Source organism: Schistocerca cancellata, chromosome 2 (assembly GCF_023864275.1).
Source record: "Schistocerca cancellata isolate TAMUIC-IGC-003103 chromosome 2, iqSchCanc2.1, whole genome shotgun sequence".
In the NCBI taxonomy this organism is placed as follows: domain Eukaryota; kingdom Metazoa; phylum Arthropoda; class Insecta; order Orthoptera; family Acrididae; genus Schistocerca; species Schistocerca cancellata.
The window spans coordinates 912489795-912511443 of record NC_064627.1 but is presented as its reverse complement, the minus strand read 5'-3'; the positions used below and the strand labels follow the sequence as shown (position 1 = coordinate 912511443).

At 42.2% G+C, this 21649-nt stretch overlaps 1 protein-coding gene across 4 annotated transcripts in view; it reads left to right on the top strand.

Moving 5' to 3' along the window:
• The first annotated feature begins 4968 nt into the window (after nt 1–4968).
• LOC126162853 (phospholipid transfer protein C2CD2L) overlaps nt 4969–21649 on the top strand; it is a 585870-nt gene continuing 569189 nt past the window's right edge. For all 4 annotated transcript variants that reach the window (XM_049919629.1, XM_049919628.1, XM_049919627.1 and 1 more), the window contains exon 1: nt 4969–5653. In XM_049919629.1, the coding sequence (XP_049775586.1) occupies nt 5066–5653 (588 nt within the window). In that variant the 5' untranslated portion in view covers nt 4969–5065. The remainder of the gene's footprint in view (nt 5654–21649) is intronic.

The window sequence follows — 21649 nt, the reverse complement described above, 5'->3', positions numbered from 1 at the left end:
ATTTGTTGTTATATGAACGTAGATGACTATTTTAATTGTCAATGAGACTGTTCTGTAACGAGATTAATTTACTGCCTAGTGACATTTTATTTTATGATTCATACTGTGTCATTCTTTGTTCGTATATATGTCAAATTTCTTGTATTTCATTAATTTTCTGTTTTTAACGATCATCAAGATTCAGGCAAATGTACATAAGGCCAGTGTGGGATCACTACTGTAAGCCACTTTTGCACGAATTTTCGAGGTGGCCATTGTGTCGGTCTGATTTTTAAATGTTCAACATCTCTTCGAGGCACACAGTGTGCCAATTTAACTCACAAGGGGAGGCCGCCAATTGTGAAATTCAGATTCGATTCATACTGCGCATAATAAAAGCTCATGGCCAGAGGTGTCATGTGGCAAAGCACCAAGATGCACTTCTCAGCCGTTGTCGAGAAAATCGACAGTTAAAAGAAACCGTTGCGGTGAAATACTCTCTAAGAGTAGAAATTTTCTGCAGCGTCGTGGTGCAGCGGTAAGCGCTCGGGTTCGTAATCCGACGGTCGCCGGATCGAATCCCGGATCATTCAACCATTTTTTTTAGTATTTGTTTTTTGTAAATTCCCGGCCATCAGTTGCAACAATTATGCATATAATAAGTTGCTGAAAGTCGTTTGTCGTGGAAAAACTGGCGACTTCGAACATCATTATGTTTTCCCCAAACAAAGTTGTATTCCACAAAGGTTATTAATTGTCTTCATAATGTTAACCACGTATAGTTAACGGAAGACGTAGAAACGATATTCCGAAACGAATACGTATAGCGTAAGTCAGACGTTCGAATTAGAATAGAGACCCCACGAACACAAACTTGCTGTGGCAGGTATGAAACATAAACTCAGTTACTCGCTCGTTACACTTGAAGGACAGATGTTGAATGGGCCGAAACGAGCCGCCGCATAACAGCGTAGTTGCGTGCTAACTTCGAAAGAAGGTAGATGGGGTCCCTAGCGCAACTTTTAACATCGTCGAAAATCAGTGCGGATGGGAGAGCTTTGGTACACCCTGTTAAACAAACGGAAAAATGGAGGCGGTACAATTGGAGAGCGATCCGTCTTCATCAATATGCATAAGCAATTCATTAATAGTTTATATATATATATATATATATATATATATATATATATATATATTTGAATTACAAAAAAAATAATAATAAAAATAAATTGCATGGCGCGAGATTCGATCCGGCGACCTTCGGATTACGAACTCCAGCGCTTACCGCTGCGCCACGACGCTGTTTAACTGTCGATATATATATATATATATATATATATATATATGAATTACAAAAAAAATAATAATAAAAATAAATTGCATGGCGCGAGATTCGATCCGGCGACCTTCAAATTACGAACTCCAGCGCTTACCGCTGCGCCACGACGCTGTAGAAAATCATTAAGCGTAGAGAGTATTTCACCGCAAACGTTTCTTTTAACTGTCGATTTTCTCGACAACGGCTGAGAAGTGCATCTTGGTGCTTTGCCACATGACACCTCTGGCCATGAGCTTTTATTATGCGCAGTATGAATCGAATCTGAATTTCACAATTGGCGGCCTCCCCTTGTCAGTGTTTTATTGCTTGTCGTCATCTGAATGACTTCAAGATGGATATAAATTACTTCGAAATTCATAAACATGGATGGGACAAATTAATGGGTCACTTTGCTCACTCTGGTCAGTTGTGGTTATGCCAGGATATGGACTACTTTCTGCTCTACAGCAACAACAACAGATCATTTCTTTGAAGCAGATTACTGAAGTTAAGTATGTGTCCAACGAGTTCACCACCGCCTCACTTTCTGCAGATACTGATATTTTACTGGACACTTCAGGAAATTTTAATTACAGCATTATATAAACGTAGCTCAGTAACTTTATAAAGTTTAGTGCGTTAATTGATTTTCAGTTATTTGATCCCAGCCAGCCAGTTGCTTTAAAGACATCAGGAAGACTTTTTTTAGATTTGGAAACTTTTCATCTCGAGACCGGAGCGTTTCCTTTGGAAAGTAGTAAGTAAAGCTGAAGTAAAGTCATGAGGGTGGGTCGTGAGTCGAGCCTGGATAGCTCAGTCGGTAAGAGCATTATCCGCGAAACGTATGGCTCCAGGTTCGAGTCTCTTTAGGGAACACAGCTTTGTAATCTGCCAGGAAGTTTCAGTACAAAATCCTTTTAATTTATTCATGACTAGCTGTGAGTACGAACTGGATCGGACTGGGAAAAGGAGTAAGACAAGGATGCTGTCTGTCACCTACCCTTTTCAACCTCTACTTGGAAAATATGATTGACCAATGCTCATTAGATGACAAAGGATTAGAAAATGGAGGAAGAAGAGTAGGGTGTTTGAGGTTTGCTGATGACATGGTCCTTCTAGCCACAGGGGAACAAGAATTACAGGATTTGGTGGACACCATTGAAGCTAACGGAAAAAATTATGGAATGAAAATTAACACAGCGAAAACAAAAGTATTGGCACTAGGAGGAAATAAAGAAATAAAAATTATGTTGAACGGAGAAATATTAGAACAATTGCAAAATTTTAAATATATTGGGAGCAGAATAGACACCGACTGGAAGTGCACCACAGAAATTAAAGCAAGGATAGCAATGTCAAGAGGTATTTTATAAGAAAAGGAGAATTTTCTGTCTGAACAGTGTGTTCTTCTGTATGGCGCTCAAACATGGACTTTGAGGAAGAAAGACAGAGAAATGCTGGAGGCTTCTGAGATGTGGACATGGCGGAGAATGGAAAGAATAAGTTGGACAGACAAAGTAAAAAATGAAGAGGTACTGAGAAGAGTGGGAGAGAAAAGACAGTTACTAGATGTAATAAAAAGAAGAAAAAGAAATTGGATTGGACACATTTTAAGAAAGAATGATGGACTGATAAAAACAGTTTTACAAGGTTATGTAGAAGGGAAAAGGAAGCGAGGAAGGAAGAGATTTCAGGTACTGGATGACGTGATGGACGGTACAACATACAACAGCCTTAAGAAGGAAGCAATGGATCGCAGAAAATGGAGAGGCAAAGAACCTGCTAATATAGCTGGAAACTGATTATGATGATGCCTGTGAAGTCGTAGCTGTGTCCAACTTAAAGCTGAAAAGTAGGCTCAAGGCAAAAGCACTAATGTAACGTGTTTTGTGTAATTGAGGGCACTCTTTCCAACAACAGCTCTTGTTTTACTATGCCAGGAGACCCCCCAAATATGCAAAGCCATTGTTTATTTTCTACGAAATTGTTACATGTACACTACTGGCCATTAAAATTGCTACACCAAGAAGAAATGCAGATGATAAACGGGTATTCATTGGACAAATATCGGTGCATAGATCCTGAGAAATCAGTACCCAGAACAACCACCTCTGGCCGTAATAACGGCCTCGATACGCCTGGGATTTGAGTCAAACAGAGCTTGGATGGCGTGTACAGGTACAGCTGCCCATGCAGCTTCAACACGATACCATAGTTCGAAAACAGTAGTGACGCGTATTGTGACGAGCCAGTTGCTCGGCCACCATTGACCAGACGTATTCAGTTGGTGAGAGATCTGGAGAATGTGCTGGCCAGGGCAGCAGTCGAACATTTTCCGTATCCAGAAAGGCCCGTACACGAACTGCAACATGCGGTCGTGCATTATCCTGGTGAAATGTAGGGTTTCGCAGGGATCGAATGAAGGGTAGAGCCACGGATCGTAACGCATCTGAAATATAACGTCCACTGTTCAAAGTGCCGCCAATGCGAACAAGAGGAGACCGAGACGTGTAACCAGTGGCACCCCATACCATCACGCCGGGTGGTACGCCAGTATGACGACGAGGAATACACGCTTCCAATGTGCGTTCACTGCGATGTCGCCAATCAGGGATGCGACCATCATGATACTGTAAACAGAACCTGGATTCATGGTCTGTGATGCAGCTTCAAGGGTAACCGCAGCCACGGTCTCCGAGCTGATAGTCCATGCTGCTGCAAACGTCGTCGAACTGTTCGTGCAGACGGTTGTTGTCCTGCAAACGTCCCCATCTGTTGACTCAGGGATCGAGACGTGGCTGCACGATGCGTTACAGCCATGCGGATAAGATGCCAGTCATCTCGAGTGCCGTTGGGATCCAGCACGGCGTTCCGTATTACCCTCCTGAACCCACCGATTCCTTATTCTGCTAACAATAATCGGATCTCGACCAACGCGAGCAGCAATGTCGCGATACGATAAACCGCAGGTACGCATTTCTCCTCCTTACACGAGGCATCACAACAGCGTTTCACCAGGCAACGCCGGTCAACTGCTGTTTGTGTATGAGAAATCGGTTGGAAACTTTCCTCATGTCAGCACGTTCTAGGTGTCGCCACGTGCGCCAAGCTTCTGTGAATGCTCTGAAAAGCTAATCATTCTCGTATCAGATCATCTTCTTCCTGTCGGTTAAATTTCGCGTCTGTAGCACGTGATCTTCGTGGTGTAGCAATTTTAATGGCCAGTAGTGTAGAAAGTCATTTTGCAGACTGCAAAGACGAACGTCTAATTACACCAATGAAATAAACTGAAATGCTTGCAGAAGAATGATAAGTATCGATTACTGCATACAACGGTCCATTGTTGTAGCTGTTTATTTCAGAAGTTGATATATCGCATTCGCATTCAAAGGGGAAGCGGGTTACTGTTAAATGCGCCACCCTTTACATTAATTTGCCGTGGGATTTTGTTGTAGTAGAATGTATTGAGGAGAGCACGAACAGCGCTTCATTTTGTCGGTGACACGGTCGAGACGCTCGCGGAAGTGACAGCGTCAGGAACGCGAGCACGTGTGCGCCAACTGTCAGCCGGCAGCGAGTTGGCCCGTCGGCCGCGGGCGGCGCTGCGGTGGCGCGGCGCGGCGCGGCTCGGCGGCGCGCGCCTCGGCGCGGCTTGGCACACGGCCGCCAGCCCGCCCGCCGCCGCCACCGCTGCCGAAACTCGATCTCGCCCCGCCGCCCCGGGAGGCGTCTATTTTCACCGCGCGCCCCGCTCGCCTATTAATAGACATGGCTGATCTCATTCTCGAGCCAATTTGGAACTGGCTGTCGCAGCTATGGGGCAGTATGGCCGACCTCGCGGACAGAATCGACGACCTGATCTGTAGCTTCGAAGGCGGCGGCGATACGACCATGGATACGGTGGCGATGCTCATGTTCGGCTGGATGATCTTCGGCCTGTGCGTGCTGGCCATCGGCAGGTACGTGTACGGCCGCTTCCTGAGCGCGCCGGCCGGCGCCGCGGCCGATAAGCCGGCGGCCGCCGTCTCCGCCGCAGCTTCCGCCGTCGCCGCGAGCGACGAAGCCAAGGAAGCGCACCCCAAGCCGGTGGTGGTGCCGCCGCGCGCCGCCGCCGTCCCGCCCACGCCGCCCGTCCGCAAGAGGCTGTCCACCAAGAAGGGCTCTGGAGCCGCGTCCGCCGGCCCGCTGCGGCCCTCCGTCGCCCCGCCGCCCATCGCCACCGGGCCCGACAGTGAGTGTGTGCAGTGGGTGAACGACATCTTCTACTGGCTCTACACCGACCTCGTCATCGTCAACGAAATCCTCAACGTCTGGATCCACTCGCTCAACGAGTTCTGTAAGAAGTCCGTCGCCGAGGTGAGTAGGCCTACCGCCTTCCGCTCAAGGTTGTCCCAGCGGCTCGCGTCAGCTGAGCGGCTTTGCAATATACATGTGTAGCCCGGGGGTGTTCCATATGTCTGTAGCTGAGGGCGTTCCGTATGCGTTGTTTTTCGTGTGTGTGTCTGTGTGTGTGTGTGTGTGTGTGTGTGTGAAGTGTGTATGTGTGTGTGTGTATGTGTGCGCGTGCGTGTGCGTGCACATCTCTTGCGTGCGTTAGCGCGCCTGTATATATATGTATGTGTGTGTGTGTGTGTGTGTGTGTGTGTGTGTGTGTGTGTGTGTGTGTTTACACAGTAAATACCATCTAACCCTCTACTAATATGTAGGGGGGAAGCGTTGTTAGCAAATATCTCGAGAAGTACTCGACCGATTTACATCAAATTCTTACACTATACTCATAAACATCTGGACGGACATAAGCTATATACTTTTGTAAACAGCAGTGTACAGGTTTCTGTTAAAACCGACAGCGAAATAGAAAAAGTTGTAGTGTGCTGTGAAAATGTGCGATTGCAGTTTCTGACAGTTTTAACTCGATAGAAGAGCATTTAAAGCATGAGACAAATTCTTTTCCCCATGTATATATTGTATCTCCGTATACATAAATATAAACAAATATTGGATACACAACAATGTGCTGTTATGCTTTCTTCCTCGCAGTCGCGTTTAATAGCAATCCTGTATATTAGGAAAGTCGTATTTATGATACGAATCGTCCGGATACCAAGCACATTAAGACTAAGCGAAATAATGTTGTAGAAGCTACTATTCTCACATGTTCGGCAGCTGGACGGGTCTCGCTCATATCCATTATAGCAAGGAACCCCACCGAAATACCCATTCATTTTAAGCGAATCAGAGCTACTCATTCACGTACGTTGTAATTTATTTACGATTAATCAGCTGTATGTTGGCCTTATATCACGAACTCGTAGTTCGAAAAAGCAGTTTATACTCTTACCACAGTATGCAAAAACGAAAAATGTATATTATCAAGTTTCATAATTGCGTACAAAATCTTTTAAAAAACTGAAACAATGAAACCCAAAAACGAAAATAAAGGAGTCTTTTCCATGGAAGTCGTAATGAGGAGGCAAAATTTTCGCCCTGACACAGTTCCAAGGGATAGCAGGTACGCTAGTATGGGATACAACATTACCTCAAAGTTCTGCATGACTAAGCGTAGACGGTGTAGGGTCTCTGGAATTGAGGAGACGGTGACTTTCGCAACGAGTGGGTCACTGTCGTTTCCTTTCTATTTTGTTGTAGTCATAACATCAATTCTCCTGAATGAAGGCTACAGGAATTAAACTTCATTGGATTTCAGATCCACCTGTTTTGCAAACCACCCACATGCAAAGTCGGGTTTTATATACAACCAACTTCTTGTTCATATAAGCCCATATCAGACAGACCTGAAATCCAACAGTTCTGACTGCAAACATGGCTACTAAAAGTCCTTCAAAACCAAATGAGGATGTAACCCCCTAAATACTGTTGAGAATAGTACGAAGCATCCTCAAATAGGACAGAAGCAGGTATATTACAGTAGTGGATACACATTTTATCTGATATTTAGTGTGAACCCACTTCCATTGCTCTAAAAGCTGAATGTTTTGTGTTACTACACATGAATTGTATTTCATCAACACTGTCTGCCTAACTTCATTCTGCAGTAGTTTACTTCTCAACTGAAGTTGTTTCCATACGCAGTTTGAGCCAACTGGTCGGTGTTATGTGTGTCTAGAAAGGTATCAGTCTTCTCCATATAAACATTATTTTCATTTCGGTTTTTATCGACACTGTAGTGATGATGATTAAACATCTGCCATGAGAAGCGTGATCCAGATGAAACGAAGCAAATATGACAACGCAAAATACACAACTGGCCGCTATGGTATTTACAATCGCTATTGCTTCTTCCGCTTCGGGCTGAAAGATCATCTCCTCTTAAAGTTGGGAGGAGGGGGGGCGGAAGTAGATTATACCACAGCCGACTACATTTCCCATATGGCTCAGTCATGATAGCTGTGTTTTAAATGGCGAGTAAACAAATAATCAGGGCCTGAATGATGTGGCCTGTCTTTCATTCAGCTTTGTGTACTCGGTTCTGTAGTTCTTATTACGTAATATGTAAACAATCGTCTCATCAGTGATACAGGACACAATACGTTCCATAGGGGGCGCACGTACGAAACAAAACAGTACTCGTGCCCGCATGTGCTAAAGTGAACCAGTTGGGAGTATGATTAAAGAACAACTGAGTTCAGAGAGCTGACGTTCTTGACGTGTGGGGATAGAGTGTGAACCTTAAGGATAACGACATTCTGGAATGATCTGGGGCGTAATATGTCCAGGCCGTGTTTACTCTTTACTCTTCCGTTATTTCTACAGAAGCAATAGTTCAGTCTACGAAATATGCTTATTTTCATAGTATTAACTTTGCCTGAGCACAAAATAACTCTGCCTGTTTCCTTCCACCCTTTCCCCAAATTTCCCCGAGAAACAGGTGCAGTGAAGCCGCTACCGTTAGGCGCATGCTGCTCTTGTTCTGTATCTATATCTGTCCCCCGCCAGCCACCTTACGGTGCCCAGTGGGGGATAAATAATACTCTTATTTTCTGTTCACTTACGTACACAGTGCTGCAAAGGGTTGTGGGCACAAGTACACTGAAAATAATCGAATCAGTGTCGAGCCAGGTATTCAGTAAAATGCTGTCTTACCAACGAACGGTGCTGAAGACTATCGAATTTGTTCACCTTTATAAGATACAGTAAGTATTACATCAATCATGAAACAAAATACTTCCATGCCTAACAGAGTCGGGCAGTTATTGTTAAGAAAGTATCAACTAGGCAACAAGGCTCATTGCCGGCTGGTTGTCTACTTGTAAATTTGCTAACAGTGCGCTTAAGGGGATACGGAATCACCTATCCCCGCAATGTTAATATATGCCTACTATAGGGAACATTTTCTCACAAACTACTGGAGACAGAGAGGTAAAAATTTTACTTTATGTGCATTCATATGTTACAACAATACTGAAACAACAGTTTATTGTCAAAGTGTTTTCTTACAGAGATATTGTACATTTATTTTTAAGTAAATTTTTTCCATCGCTTTTTACTAGACTATCACCCCTAAGTCTTTTGTAAATCAAGTAATTAAAAAATCGTTGTTTCAGTATGTAATAGGGACCTATGTCACTACGTCATAAAAATTTCAGACTTCTAGGTTGACCAGTACCTGAGATAATGTTCCTAGATGAAGTAAAAAGTAAACTTACGGGAAACGGAGAAAGAAGATTAAAACATTCCTGATCCGTAGCTAATACCCCCTTCACAGTCTTCATAATCATCTTCAAGTCTTCTTTTGGCACCCCTCTGCACCTGTCTTGCTTTTTTCACTAATGTCTTGATTATATTATCAGCATGCCTTAGTCTGTGCTGATCTAAAAAGAACATAGGACGTACCGTACGGGAACCAACACACATACCCAACTTTTGAAGGACCTGGCATTTAGTTATATTTCCAAGATTGAAGGTTGCCACAGCATCATACACACCAAAATGTAGTGTATTAATTCCGACAAACACTGTTTTTGGGAGACGATGCCATATCACACTATTCAAGCACTCGTTGGGGTTCTGCGTTTTTCCGTGAAGACATTTCATCAGAAGACTTCTGTCAGCCAGATCTCTGAAAATGGGCTTTATTTCTGCCATGATGGCTGATGGTAGACTGTGGTGGTGAATGTATTTCTCTCCTGTTGTTAGTCCCCTATTGTATTTACACCAGCTGTTTTCACCTTTGGGGCACAAACCATGTTGGGGATGCTCATCCGTGGATGCGGTGTGGAAATATAAAGCCCATATAGCTCTCCTCATTTCTTCAAGATTGCCTGTATTTTGCCTGATTGCAAGGCCATAGCAGTTCTGAATGTGGTCTATTATGGAATCAGTCAATCTTCCTCTGCCATCCAAGGTTTTCCCATCATCTAGTTTTTTCCCTTTCATAACTGATTTTAACCTTCTCAGCCTGGCACCCATTCTCTTCTGCACATGTCCTATACATTCAAGTTTGCTTATATTTACACTGTTCCCATATGGTTTGCTTTCCAAAACTTCTTTGAATGCTTTAGAGTCACCATCTCCCAGATATTTGACATAGCGAACATTATACCACTGTGAAGAGCGATGAAAAATTTTCTTCACCCCAGCAACCTCCATGCCACCACTACTACCATAATAATTAGCAATACAGTCATCACTGTGTTCATTTTTCAGCCTGCCTGTGCACCTACAGTATTTAGACATTATTGCAACATCAATAACCTTGCCAGTATCAACACTAGTTGCTGTTACAACACCATTGTTGGAGGTGTGGCCCCTTTTCTGCCACGTGCCATCAAACGCCACTGTGAGGTCACGACTGCCGTCATTTTCTTCCACTGCTTCTTCCACAGCAACCTGCATTGACTTCTGTGCTACATCTTCAACTGCAGATCCTAGTACATAATTGTAAGCTTCAAACTTTGAAGGTGCACTTGGAAGATTTAGAACACCACATAGCATATCACCAGCTGCTTTGCCCTTACCAATTGCTCGCGATCCATAAACTAACCTAATATTTACACTATAAAGTTCAGTTTTCTTGTATCCATTATTTACAGTTACTGAAACCGAACTTGGAAACTTACAGCTGTATTTACAAACACTGCATATTAAATTAAACTGGGCAGCCAGGCCAACATGGGATTCTACTTTCAGAGAAACGTTTCCATGACATTTTTTGCAGCACAAACTGTTTTCAAGAGCTTCACACAATATATTCGTATCAATGAGTTCAAAAACTTCATTCCCTCTATCAAGTAAATTATATTTCTCTTCCAAATCTCTTAGTTTTTTATGAGAAGCACTGTTTTCATTTGATGTAAGTTCGTTCGGCAAATCAGTAATAAGTGGATTCACATTTTCCAACAGTGATGATGATGAACTGCTTTGCTTTGCTAATGAATCATTATTTCTTTTCTTTTGCCAGTTCACACGCTTTTTAAATACTTTTGCTTTAGCTCTAGGCATTTTCACTGCGAAAAATGAAGCACTAAATACGAAATAACTCAACAACAACTACTTTCTTATATCACACTGTTTACAAAACAGTCCCGCCACAAAGTCAAAGAGTAACTTGAGGAAACCAGAGAGAAACATTTTCGGGCAACTAGTGTATAAATAGTCGCTGGAAACCGGGATATTTGAATTCATGTCACTTTAAAGGTACTGCCAAAAAGTTCATGGTCAGCCACGAGAGACGTGTATAACTAAAGCGCAATACCCGATCTCACAAATATATAAAAATAAAATAGTTATAATTGTAGTAGAGCTATGTATGATACGTCATTTTAAAGAGGAAACATGGCAGAATATAATACGCCAATAAAAAAAATTCGATTTTTTAACCCAAAATCCGATTCCGTATCCCCTTAAAGTGACCGCAGCCTGCGTCGTGTGCCGATGTTTGTAACGATTAGCTTGTTGAACGATGGGAACGGAATACGACGAATCATGAGTCAGCTATCGATAGCCAGTCAGAACGCTTGCTCATAATATCCTATGGTGCGTAAAGAAACTTAGCTGTCATTTTATTCTGTTAACTGTAACCACAATTTTCGGCAAACTCGGAAATAAGGCATACAAGAAGGTTATTGCACTGATAAATGTATATCTCTAGCTACGCTAAACATCAGTGTATAATGGCAATCGTATTTTCGTGTCGAGAACCATTGGCTACGCCAACTCACAATCAGATTGTTGCGACCTGATCTAGCCCTCAGGATTCGCAACAGGTCAGTCTGTCAGTACATGTAGAAGTTCTTTTTTCAGACAATAAGGAAACACGAAAAGCAGTAACCAGCCTCAAAAATCACAATAACCAGATGAGCAAAAGTTATTCAGGAGCTCTCCAAAACGAAAACAAATGTAATCAATTCGCATCTTCCGCCAAAAGAAATCATTTGATTCAGCGATCCTCACTGGCTACTGTATACTACCCCCGAAACCGTAGATTTTGTCAAGTTAATTGAGCATGCTTTCAATAAACTTTACATATTCGGACACTTTCCTTTCGAATCACCACAGCCAAGTGGATCTTTTATAAAAGTATCCCGTACATTTTCCCGGTGTGCGTTCCATCATCGAGCTCTCAGAAGAATTTACGCAGGATTTAGCATGTCACTGTCCACGTTTCAACTACTTTTGATCACTTTAGTACTTGATCCGTTAACTTTAATCAAATGTATCTAATACGAGAGTTGGAATTTTAATAGTGGCAACTATTTATTTACTACTCGTACAAAATAGATACATGTTTCAAAGTTTTACTGACCTTCAGAGTAGTCACCAGCATTGTTTATAACCCGTTGCCAGCGATGTGGAAATCGTAGGATACTCTTAGCAGTGCCAGTTGTGTTGACAGTTCGAGTGGCGCGGTCTATTGCCCGACGAATTTGTAGCAGTTCTGAAGCGAATGTCGTGAAGTGTTTCCTTCAGTTTAGAAACCGAGGTGAACTCACGAGGGCTTAAGTCAGGGGAGTGCAGTCGGTGGTATAGCACTTAGCAGCCCCATCAGTCCAGCAAATCAGTAACAGCTTGCACTGTCCGTGCTTGAGCATTGTGCTGCAAAATGATGGTCAGGTCCTGCAGAAAGTGTCATCATTTCTCTCTCTGTGCCGTTCATTTTTGGGACCAGCTTAGAGTCAGAAGTGATGACACTTTCTGCAGGACCTGACCATCATTTTGCAGGACAATACTCAAGCACGGACAGTGCAAGCTGTTACAGATTTGTTTGACTGATGGGGCTGCTAAGTGCTATACCACCTACTGCACTTCGCTGACTTACGCCCTCATAAGTTCAACACGATTTCTAAACTGAAGGAAACACTTCACGGCATTCGCTTCAGAACTGCTACAAATTCGTCGGGCAATAGACCGCGCTGCTCGAACTGTCAACACAAATGGCATTGCTAAGAGTATCCTACGACTACCACATCGCTGGCAACGGGGCATACACAATTCTGGTGACTACTTTGAAGGTCAGTAACACGTATCTATTTTGTACGAGCTGTAAATAAATAGTTGCCACTATTAAAGTTCCAACCCTTGTACTTACTCCGCTCTTACTTTTGTTTCTTATCGGTTCGATAGTGGAAACATGACACAAAGATCAAAGACCTTTCTAGCCAAACTCAGCGATTACGGAGTTATTAATCTTATTTTAGTTGACTGATTTTCTTATTATTAGGAGTCAGTCACGCAACTTCGCTTTCGCCGTTTGAATGTTATTTTATTTCCTTCTGGATACACTATTGCAGTTTCGGCTTTATAGCCTTTGTCAGTTGATTCATTATTGTCCTTTCAAAATTGGTTGCATTGTCACGAACATCCTATTACTTATTTAACCATACAAGGACACCTAGTCAAGTTAGTGTCACTTTTATGGTATACTAGAATACGAAACGAATGTACTATTTGGGTTGCAACAGTTTTTGGGTCTGGTGACAAACAGTTGACAATGTACATGATACTTTCACTTGGTACTCTAATGTACCAAATTTGCCGCATTGAGGTGAGTGTCCGTATAATGTCAAATAAGGAATATGATGTTTTTGACATTTCCTATGACATGCAGTGTAACTAATTTCGAAAAGACAACGATTAATCACGTGACAATGGCTACAAATCGGAAACTGCAGTAGTGTATCCACAAGAACATAAAATATGACAGATGGTGAAAGGATTACGATTTAGACAGTTCGTTTGATTGTTTGCTACAAATTGTAAGTATAAACATGTAAGTGTAGGCTTCTGCGGCCGTTGTCACTGTCAATAAAATTCTTCTGGGCCGTTGACCGCATTGTCAATATAGAAAATTGTCCGACGTTTCGCCCACTGTTGCAAGTGGCCGAAATGTCGGACAATATTATATATTGACAATGCGGTCAACGGCCCAGAAGAATTTTTTTGCCAAGTTTAAACATGTTCCCATCTTCAGGTTCTAAACAAGAAACTTGCAAATGGATAACTCCTAGATGTGTCTTCCGTATGAACAAAACAATCTAGTCAAATATAATTATATGGTAAGGTATTTAAGCTCGTGAGTAATAAATATCATAGGCTGCCCAGATGTTGATGTGCAGCAAACAGAGCAATGTGAATTTCAGTTTGCCTTGCTGGATGTGGGAGGACTATAAAATCAGCGCTGTGCTTACTATTTGCGTTATAGCTGACAGTCACTGACACACATCTGGGGCGAAGACACATCTTTGCTTACTGCGCTAGGACAGTTAATGGGTGTTATATTATCAGGAAATGCCTTCAATTTATTACCTTATAAAATTTCACGGATTTGGAAGTGATACTAAAATACGGTGAACACATATACGAAATAACTCTCTAGATTCAAGGTGGGCTTACGGCATGCACTTCAGGTCCTTTGACAGCTGGATGACGAATATTAGTTGTTTGCATCACATAAAGGAATGATATTAGCGTAAGTTTGTAGGCGAGTTTGTCACAAGAACAGTGATCTTACCTGAACGCAAGAAATTTCGTCTGTGATAAGAAAATTATTAAGTGACCTTTCGATAAATATTTTTACTTCTGGCTAAATAACTTCTTGCCAAATAATAATAGCTAATTCACGCAAAGTAATGGGGGGACAGCACTCGGGTGACGGAATTTTAAGGATTTCTCGCCCACTTTTTATCAGGTAGATTGCAGAGACATTTTCTGGGGAGCTATTCTGCCGTCAAGAGTTACACGATAATCCGCAGAGAGCAACGTACTTGGGAGGCCACGGTTCCGAGAAAGCTGCAACCTTCCCCTCTCGCATTCCTGCCTAACGTTCTTTGTGGAGATTTGCTTTTGTTCCCCTCAGCTGCGGCTGCTTGAATGGATCTGGGACATACTGGGGGCTGACCTGTCCCGAGAATTTGTCGGAAAACGCCACATGTGCGTAGGCGCTGTACTGCGAAGGCTGGACAATGAGGCGCAACTTTTGATAATGGTACTTACTGATTATTGTATAATGACTGGTAAAAGCGAGGGGGAACTACTGTATATTGACATAGGAGACTGATATTTGTGAATGTCGGTTTTAACTCTATGGTAGAATGTAAATCCACCAATTAAGATTAACTCTGAAAGTCAAACTATTTGCTCCATATGAAACTATCGTTGCAGGGACCTTTTCAAGTTACAGACATCTATGATGTATATATGCAGACTGAAGCGGCGAATGAAAATTCTTACCAAGGCCGAGATTAGAGTGTGGCGGGAATACCAAGTGGGGTGAGGCGTGAATGGGAATTTGCATTGAGGAGGGATCGTGCTGGGGTAGTCCGTGGTGTTGTGCAAAGACATTGTGCCAGGGTGGCGTAGTGGGTGTCGCATGTGATAATGAGCCCGAGACTCGGGTTCGAATCCCATCCTTGGTACCAATTTTCGTTTGTCACTTCAGTCTGCATATGTATATCTTTTGCTGTATACTTTGCGATGTTTAGCTTTCGTCTTTCTAGTAAAACCTTCATTGGAAAAATATAAATCTGTGGCCACAGACAAGGTTTATTTGAAAACCATTATGCTTTTTTAAACAACGTGACGCTGAAGATACTATGTCCTTGTCTTCCTCCAACCTGACCACAGACTAAGCCTACAAGTTATAGGGTGACCTATATGTCGCATCGTGAAACACGAGTCGCTATACAATTTGGCAGTTTCAGAAACACAATACACTGACACGGGAGAAAGTCCTATTTACATAAAATTTCTGAATTTTACGGTGCGGAACTGAGCAAAAAAGGCATAAAGAATACCATAAATAAGCCAGGAGCGCTAGTCCCGCAACGTATGCAGATAGGAGATGAGGCAGTGGCGGAAGTAAAGCTGTGAGGGCAGGTCGTGAGCTGGGTTGCCAGGTGTTCGGTCTTTTGCCGAACTGTTCGGTATTCCAGCCCCGTGTTCGGTGCTGAACTATGGAAGGGTTCGGTATTTTTAGAGTTCCACTCATTTTTAGAATTCCATTCTTATAACGAATTATTTATTGATTTACAAAATTATCAAAAGGACTACGGTGGGTCAATGAAGCAATGCCTCTGTGGAAATAATCTTCAGTCACAGGAATAATTTATGGTCTGATGGTAGAAACAAATTGAGTGTCGATAGGGTAAAGGCAGAATTACGCATTCGTTGTAATTTGAAGTTTGCAACATGCAATTAGTTTTACCAAAAAATTAAAGGAATGAAAAATTTGTTGAAAGCTGTAACAAGCAATAATAAATAATTTTGTAGTGTTTACTAAGCGTTTTATTGTGTCCACCCTCAGCTCAGCAAATCCTTTCGTCAGGCAACGGTCGGTAAATTTGTCTGTTTACTCTGGCAAGCCCAGTCGTGAGTCGGGTCTGGAGAGCTTTATAAAATGTATGTACATGTGGTTCAGTCGGTAGAGCATTTATCCACGAAAGGCAAATGTTGCAGGTTAGGGGCATGGTCCAGCACACTGTTTTAATTCTCCAGGCATTTTCAGTATAAATGTGTATAACAAACCGAAACTCATCTTCGCAAATGAAGCATATCTTGGAGGTGGAAGAATCTTCCCGTCGAGGATGATGGAGCACGAGACTTATGTCAGTATCGTGGAGTAAATCCCAGGTACCTTCTGTGCCTCGTTGTGAAGTGAAGAAATGTGACAGTTGATAGACCACTGGGACGGTTGTCTTAGCACTGCAGCCTCCGTGATGCTGTTCTACAGAAACATGCACCTCCTGGCACCATGTTTTAAGCTCTGTCATTCTTTTATTCTAAACAAACCAGTCATGCAATACGACGTTCCATCGGTCGATAAGAGAAAGATAAGTGCACACCGTGCGATTCATACTATTCCCAACGTTTATTCACAATACGTTTGAGTGAGATAAAACAACAAACGATCTGGACACTGTTTATACCTTTGGTAGTCTCCTACGTTAAGTGACACATAAGTTGACCCGTAGTACAGATTACAGGTGGAAGTGCTGGTTTCCCTAATCACAGGCAGTGTGTGGCTTTTCTGTGATTGTGGGATGATAAGTGGATACCACTTCTTGCCTACAGAAGTAGTACGGTGTTCTGACAAACCTTTCAGTTTCTGACAACTTCGCTATGGCTGAAAATATGTATGCTTGGGTGAATGGAAATGGCTATTGTAGCGATGCTCATGCCTGGCACAAAAATAACCCTCGGTGGAATGAAGAAAGAACACCCACAGAAAAATAAATCAATAATTTGAAAAGTTTTTCACTTCGAGAACAAAGCGAGATTTCTGTGTCTGTAAATATTTAAAAACAAAATTAAAGCTGAGTTCGGTAGAGAAATACGAAACTAAAACGTTCATGGCAAATAACTTGATTTATGTCTGCGGACGTAAATTTATTTTTCGCCATCTTTACATGTGAGGTGTTAGAATGTGATAAAATAATGGAAGAAATCGCAAAGTTTCCATATCGTTTTGCACGACACCAACAAGTATGGTTTTTTTTCCTTTCTGGGCTCTCTAGTATCTAGTTACTTTAAACCAGGAAGCTGATTTCCTCTTTAGCTCCATCTGGCCTAGATGCTAACACATTAAACGTGAATCATCCAGCGCCTACGGATACGCAGATAGCATCTGGTAATCCATTTGCTCCTTTGAAGCCGAGCCAAAGACAGTCACATTGCACATCATGCAGTTTAATTTGCTGTGAGAGAATAACTCTTTTTCCGGTAGCAGTCATTAATGACGAAAACACAGCTTTCAGTAAAGTTGCTCAAGACGACGAGTAATTGCTCCTAACGACCGAGTGAAACGTTTCTTACTGCGTCGTTCAGAATCCACATGATCACAACAAATTGCACGAAAACCCTCATGTCTACGATGGCACGCAGTGGGCGTAATGTAGACACAAATAATTTTATTTTACACCCTTCCAGAAGGATTAAAATTTCCATACCGTTTAATTATGAAAAGAGTTGACACTCCATTGCTCCACGAACACACAATTATTTTTGATTTCACATAGGGAAGTATTCGTGTTTGCGCTTAAACCCGGTGACGTGAATGGCGAAAATAAAGCATAGTGGCGTAAATTGGGACTGTCAAACTGCAAGGCGCCTAAATGCTTTAACTGTAAATATTTCCTCATAACGATACAGTAAGCATGTTGTTAAGGAATGGGACTCCGATACGTTCCAGAGACCAAGTTCACGTTGATAGTAAACTAAAATGTCGTTGGACGAGTTTTCAGCTAGACTGGCAGTTTAAACCTAAAATCTTGGCACTAGATTCAGAGCGGTACTATTTTGATTCGCAGCCTTTAACTGCAAACCGACGAGTCCGGACACTAGTAACAACCAGTACATACAGAACAAATCGTGGCCGGCCGGTGTGGCCGAGCGGTTCTAGGCGCTTTAGTCTGGAACCACGCGACCGCTACGGTCGCAGGTTCGAATCCTGCCTCGGGCATGGATGTGTGTGATGTCCTTAGGTTAGTTAGGTTTAAGTAGTTCTAAGTTCTAGGGGACTGATGACCTCCGATGTTTTAAGTCCCATAGTGCTTAGAGCCATTTGACCATTTTTTGAAGAACAAATCGTATCCATTGTTTGCTTTCAACGGAAAGCGTGATACCTCACTGATTATTTTGCTATGTATAATCGAAAAGAATAATTAGCACAGTAGTTTCCTGTTTTTCCCATCCCAACAAATTTCTCCAGCAACAATGCCGTAATCATTAAGCCAAGACAGAAGTGTTATTTACCCGGAGACACTTAGTAACGGCTGCAAAACGAACTTTACGTCCATGAATTAAGCAATATCGTAGTCTAACAAAAATTACAATTTACTGTACTGTACACTTTTTCTACATCAGACATAGTCAAGGCAGGACGTAAATTAAATTTGTGCCCCAATTGAGAATCATGACCTCATCTCGTGAACCGAACGAGACTACGTAGCTTCAGTCCTAACATTCCAGAGGTGTTTAGAATGGCATTCATTTTTCGATTTCTCACGAGTTGGCTGTGTATCATGTCGGAATTTCCCAAAAGTCACAGTAGCTGTTCTCACGCCGTCTCAAACGAGTGCATATAGGTTGAGGTCAGTTTTTTGAAGATCTGTCTCGACATCTCCATTCCAGTCAACTGTTTTTATTCCCTTCAAGTCATAGACGCTGAGGCTGCCCTAGCCAGCCTGGAGTTACCAATCCAACTTACATGCACCTAGAGGCGATCTCTCACTTATGCATTGTAACCATGAGTTTGATAAGGAGAGTATTTTATTTCATGCATATCCCTTTTTAGACTATGCTTGAAATTTGTTGTGCAACATCTGTGTTTTCCTTACACTTCTGTATGAAAACATTTTTCGGACAAAATATAAAGATACTGATTTAATGATAAGTAATGTTGGTTGATTTTGATGTCTGTATTAGCCTGAAATATAATCTTCATTATTCTATCTGTTAATACTAATGCCTTGATAACCATTTGATTGGGTCAGATGTTGTTTGCCCTTAACTCACACATTTTTGGTCCAAGTTTTAACATAAGTTTTCAGTGCTAAAAATACAGTAAAAGAATAAATATAGAAAGAGAATAGTCATTTACGACTTTTTTCAAACGTGTCTCTTTAGTTTCCCGAACTGATAAATGTATTTTTTACGTCACAGAGACACTTATAAAACACGAACATAAAATTATTTACTGACTGTTACTCTTTCTTAAATGTTTTATTATATATTTCTGTCTCAGGTCATGCAAATAATGAAATTACCGTTTCAGATTATTACCAGGTCATCTTCAGATGATCTGTTGCGAGAGAGAGAGAGAGAGAGAGAGAGAGAGAGAGAGAGGGGTAGGATACTGTGATACTAAACTACAAATCGAACCCACTTCTACATAAACTTTCTGAAGATGGAACAGGCAGATGCATCAGCGCTAGTTGGAAGACAAAGAGACAAGTAATTTCTATATAAAACTAAACTTACAACGAGTAATTTTTGTATGAAACTAAACGTATTTGAATACGTTACGCAGTTAACTCGTCAAGCGAAGAGGTCAAAGCTGACTTCAGTGGAAGCCTCTCCTCGCTCGGACTAGGCACTCGGAGTAGTCATGAACGGAAACACGGCCGCAGTTGAAGAGCTCGCGAAATAGAACAGGTGTATTGGCATAGACGAAACAGCTACTGTTCCGAATATTAGTGTTGGTTCACACAGTGTTGTACATGAAGTGCTGCGATTCAGTAGTGTCCGAAACATGGTTGACTGCTGAATTGGGCGATTGTCTCGCTGATGCATGTAAGGAACTCTTGCGTCGTTTTCAGGTCGAAGATAAAGGATATCTCAACAGAACTGCTACAGGAGATGACCCTGTGTACTCTGTCATCAGCCTGAGACGAGAATATCGGCTGACGAATGGCGCCGTAACGCAGAGTTCCGCAGGGAAAGTTGGGCTCACGCTCTTTTGGGATGTTTAAAGGGGTGATTTTAGAGGAAAGTGACGGTGACCAGTAACTGATACTCAAATTTGCTACGGAATCATCTTCGCCGTACAATCAGGAGTAAAAGAATTATGAAATATTAGAAAATTCGCGTTACCTCTGGCTATGACTAGAGACTACATAATGACGCAGATTAATCTCTAGCGGGCAATATGAGTCCTTGCAGATACTGACAATGTAAATTACATACGGCCATTTTAAAAGACCACTCGTTCTTAGTTTCTGGTGGAACACAGTCATCTTAATACAAAGCTATTTGTATGCTCTGCAGTATTAAAAAAAATCAGTGTTAAAATATTATATCATGTACCACATGGCATTCCATGCCGTTCAGAAATTATGCCAGTTTTGGAAGTGACGGTTTTAACGAGACTTCAGACTAGTTACAGATACATAGCGTGTGGTGTATTAGACCTTATGTGGAACGGCCGTTATATGAGGCGAGAATTCAGTGATCATTTTAAATACGGCAAACGATGAACATGCCGCCTTATCTGTTAATTCAGAAATTATCTTTTGTTGCAAAAATTCAAAATAATTAATTTCCTGATCAGCCGTGCGCCACCAGTTAGGGCAAGCGAGCATAATATTATTTCTTTCGTTTATAGTGCGTATACCATATTCTGTAACTTCTGACTTTACAATGCTCGTACCCCGTACTGCCCGTTCAGCTGTTGCTACAACACGGGATATGACATTTGTCTCGAACACTCACTCCTAATAACGTTCCTAAGTTTGGACGGCTCAAAGAGCGCTGGGAGGTAAGCGTTTCAGAACCCATGAAGAGGTGAAAACCGCGGTGCGCTGGTGGCTGCATTCAGAACCAAAAGAGTCCCTCTCACGATGTATACATGCACTACCGAAACTGTGGAATGCGTGCATTAAACGTCATGGGCATTACGTCGATAAATGAAACACACTCTAAGGCCAAAATAAAATTGCGCACCTCGACGGAATTTTCCGAATGGGACGGAAATTGGTAGACGTGATGTGCGTGTACAGATAAAGAAATTATTACAATTTTACAAAAGTTGGATGAGTTTTTGAAGAGAAAAGCTTCACAAAATGAGCAAGTTTATAACGGGTTGGTCACCTCTGGCCCTTATGCAAGCAGCTATTTGGCTTCGCATTGATTGAAGGAGTTGTTGAGTGTCCTCCTCAGGGATATAGTGCCAAATTCTGTCTAATTGGCCCGTTGGATGGTCAAAATCCCGAGGTGGTTGGAGAGCTCTGGCCATACTGCTCCAAACGTTCTCAATTGGGGAGAGACCCGGTGACGTTGTTGGCTAAGCTAGCGTTCGACAAGCGCGAAGACAAGCAGTAGAATCTCTCACCGTGTGCGGGCGGGCGTTATCTTGCGGAAATGTTAGCCCAGAATGGCTTACCATGAAGGGCAACAAAA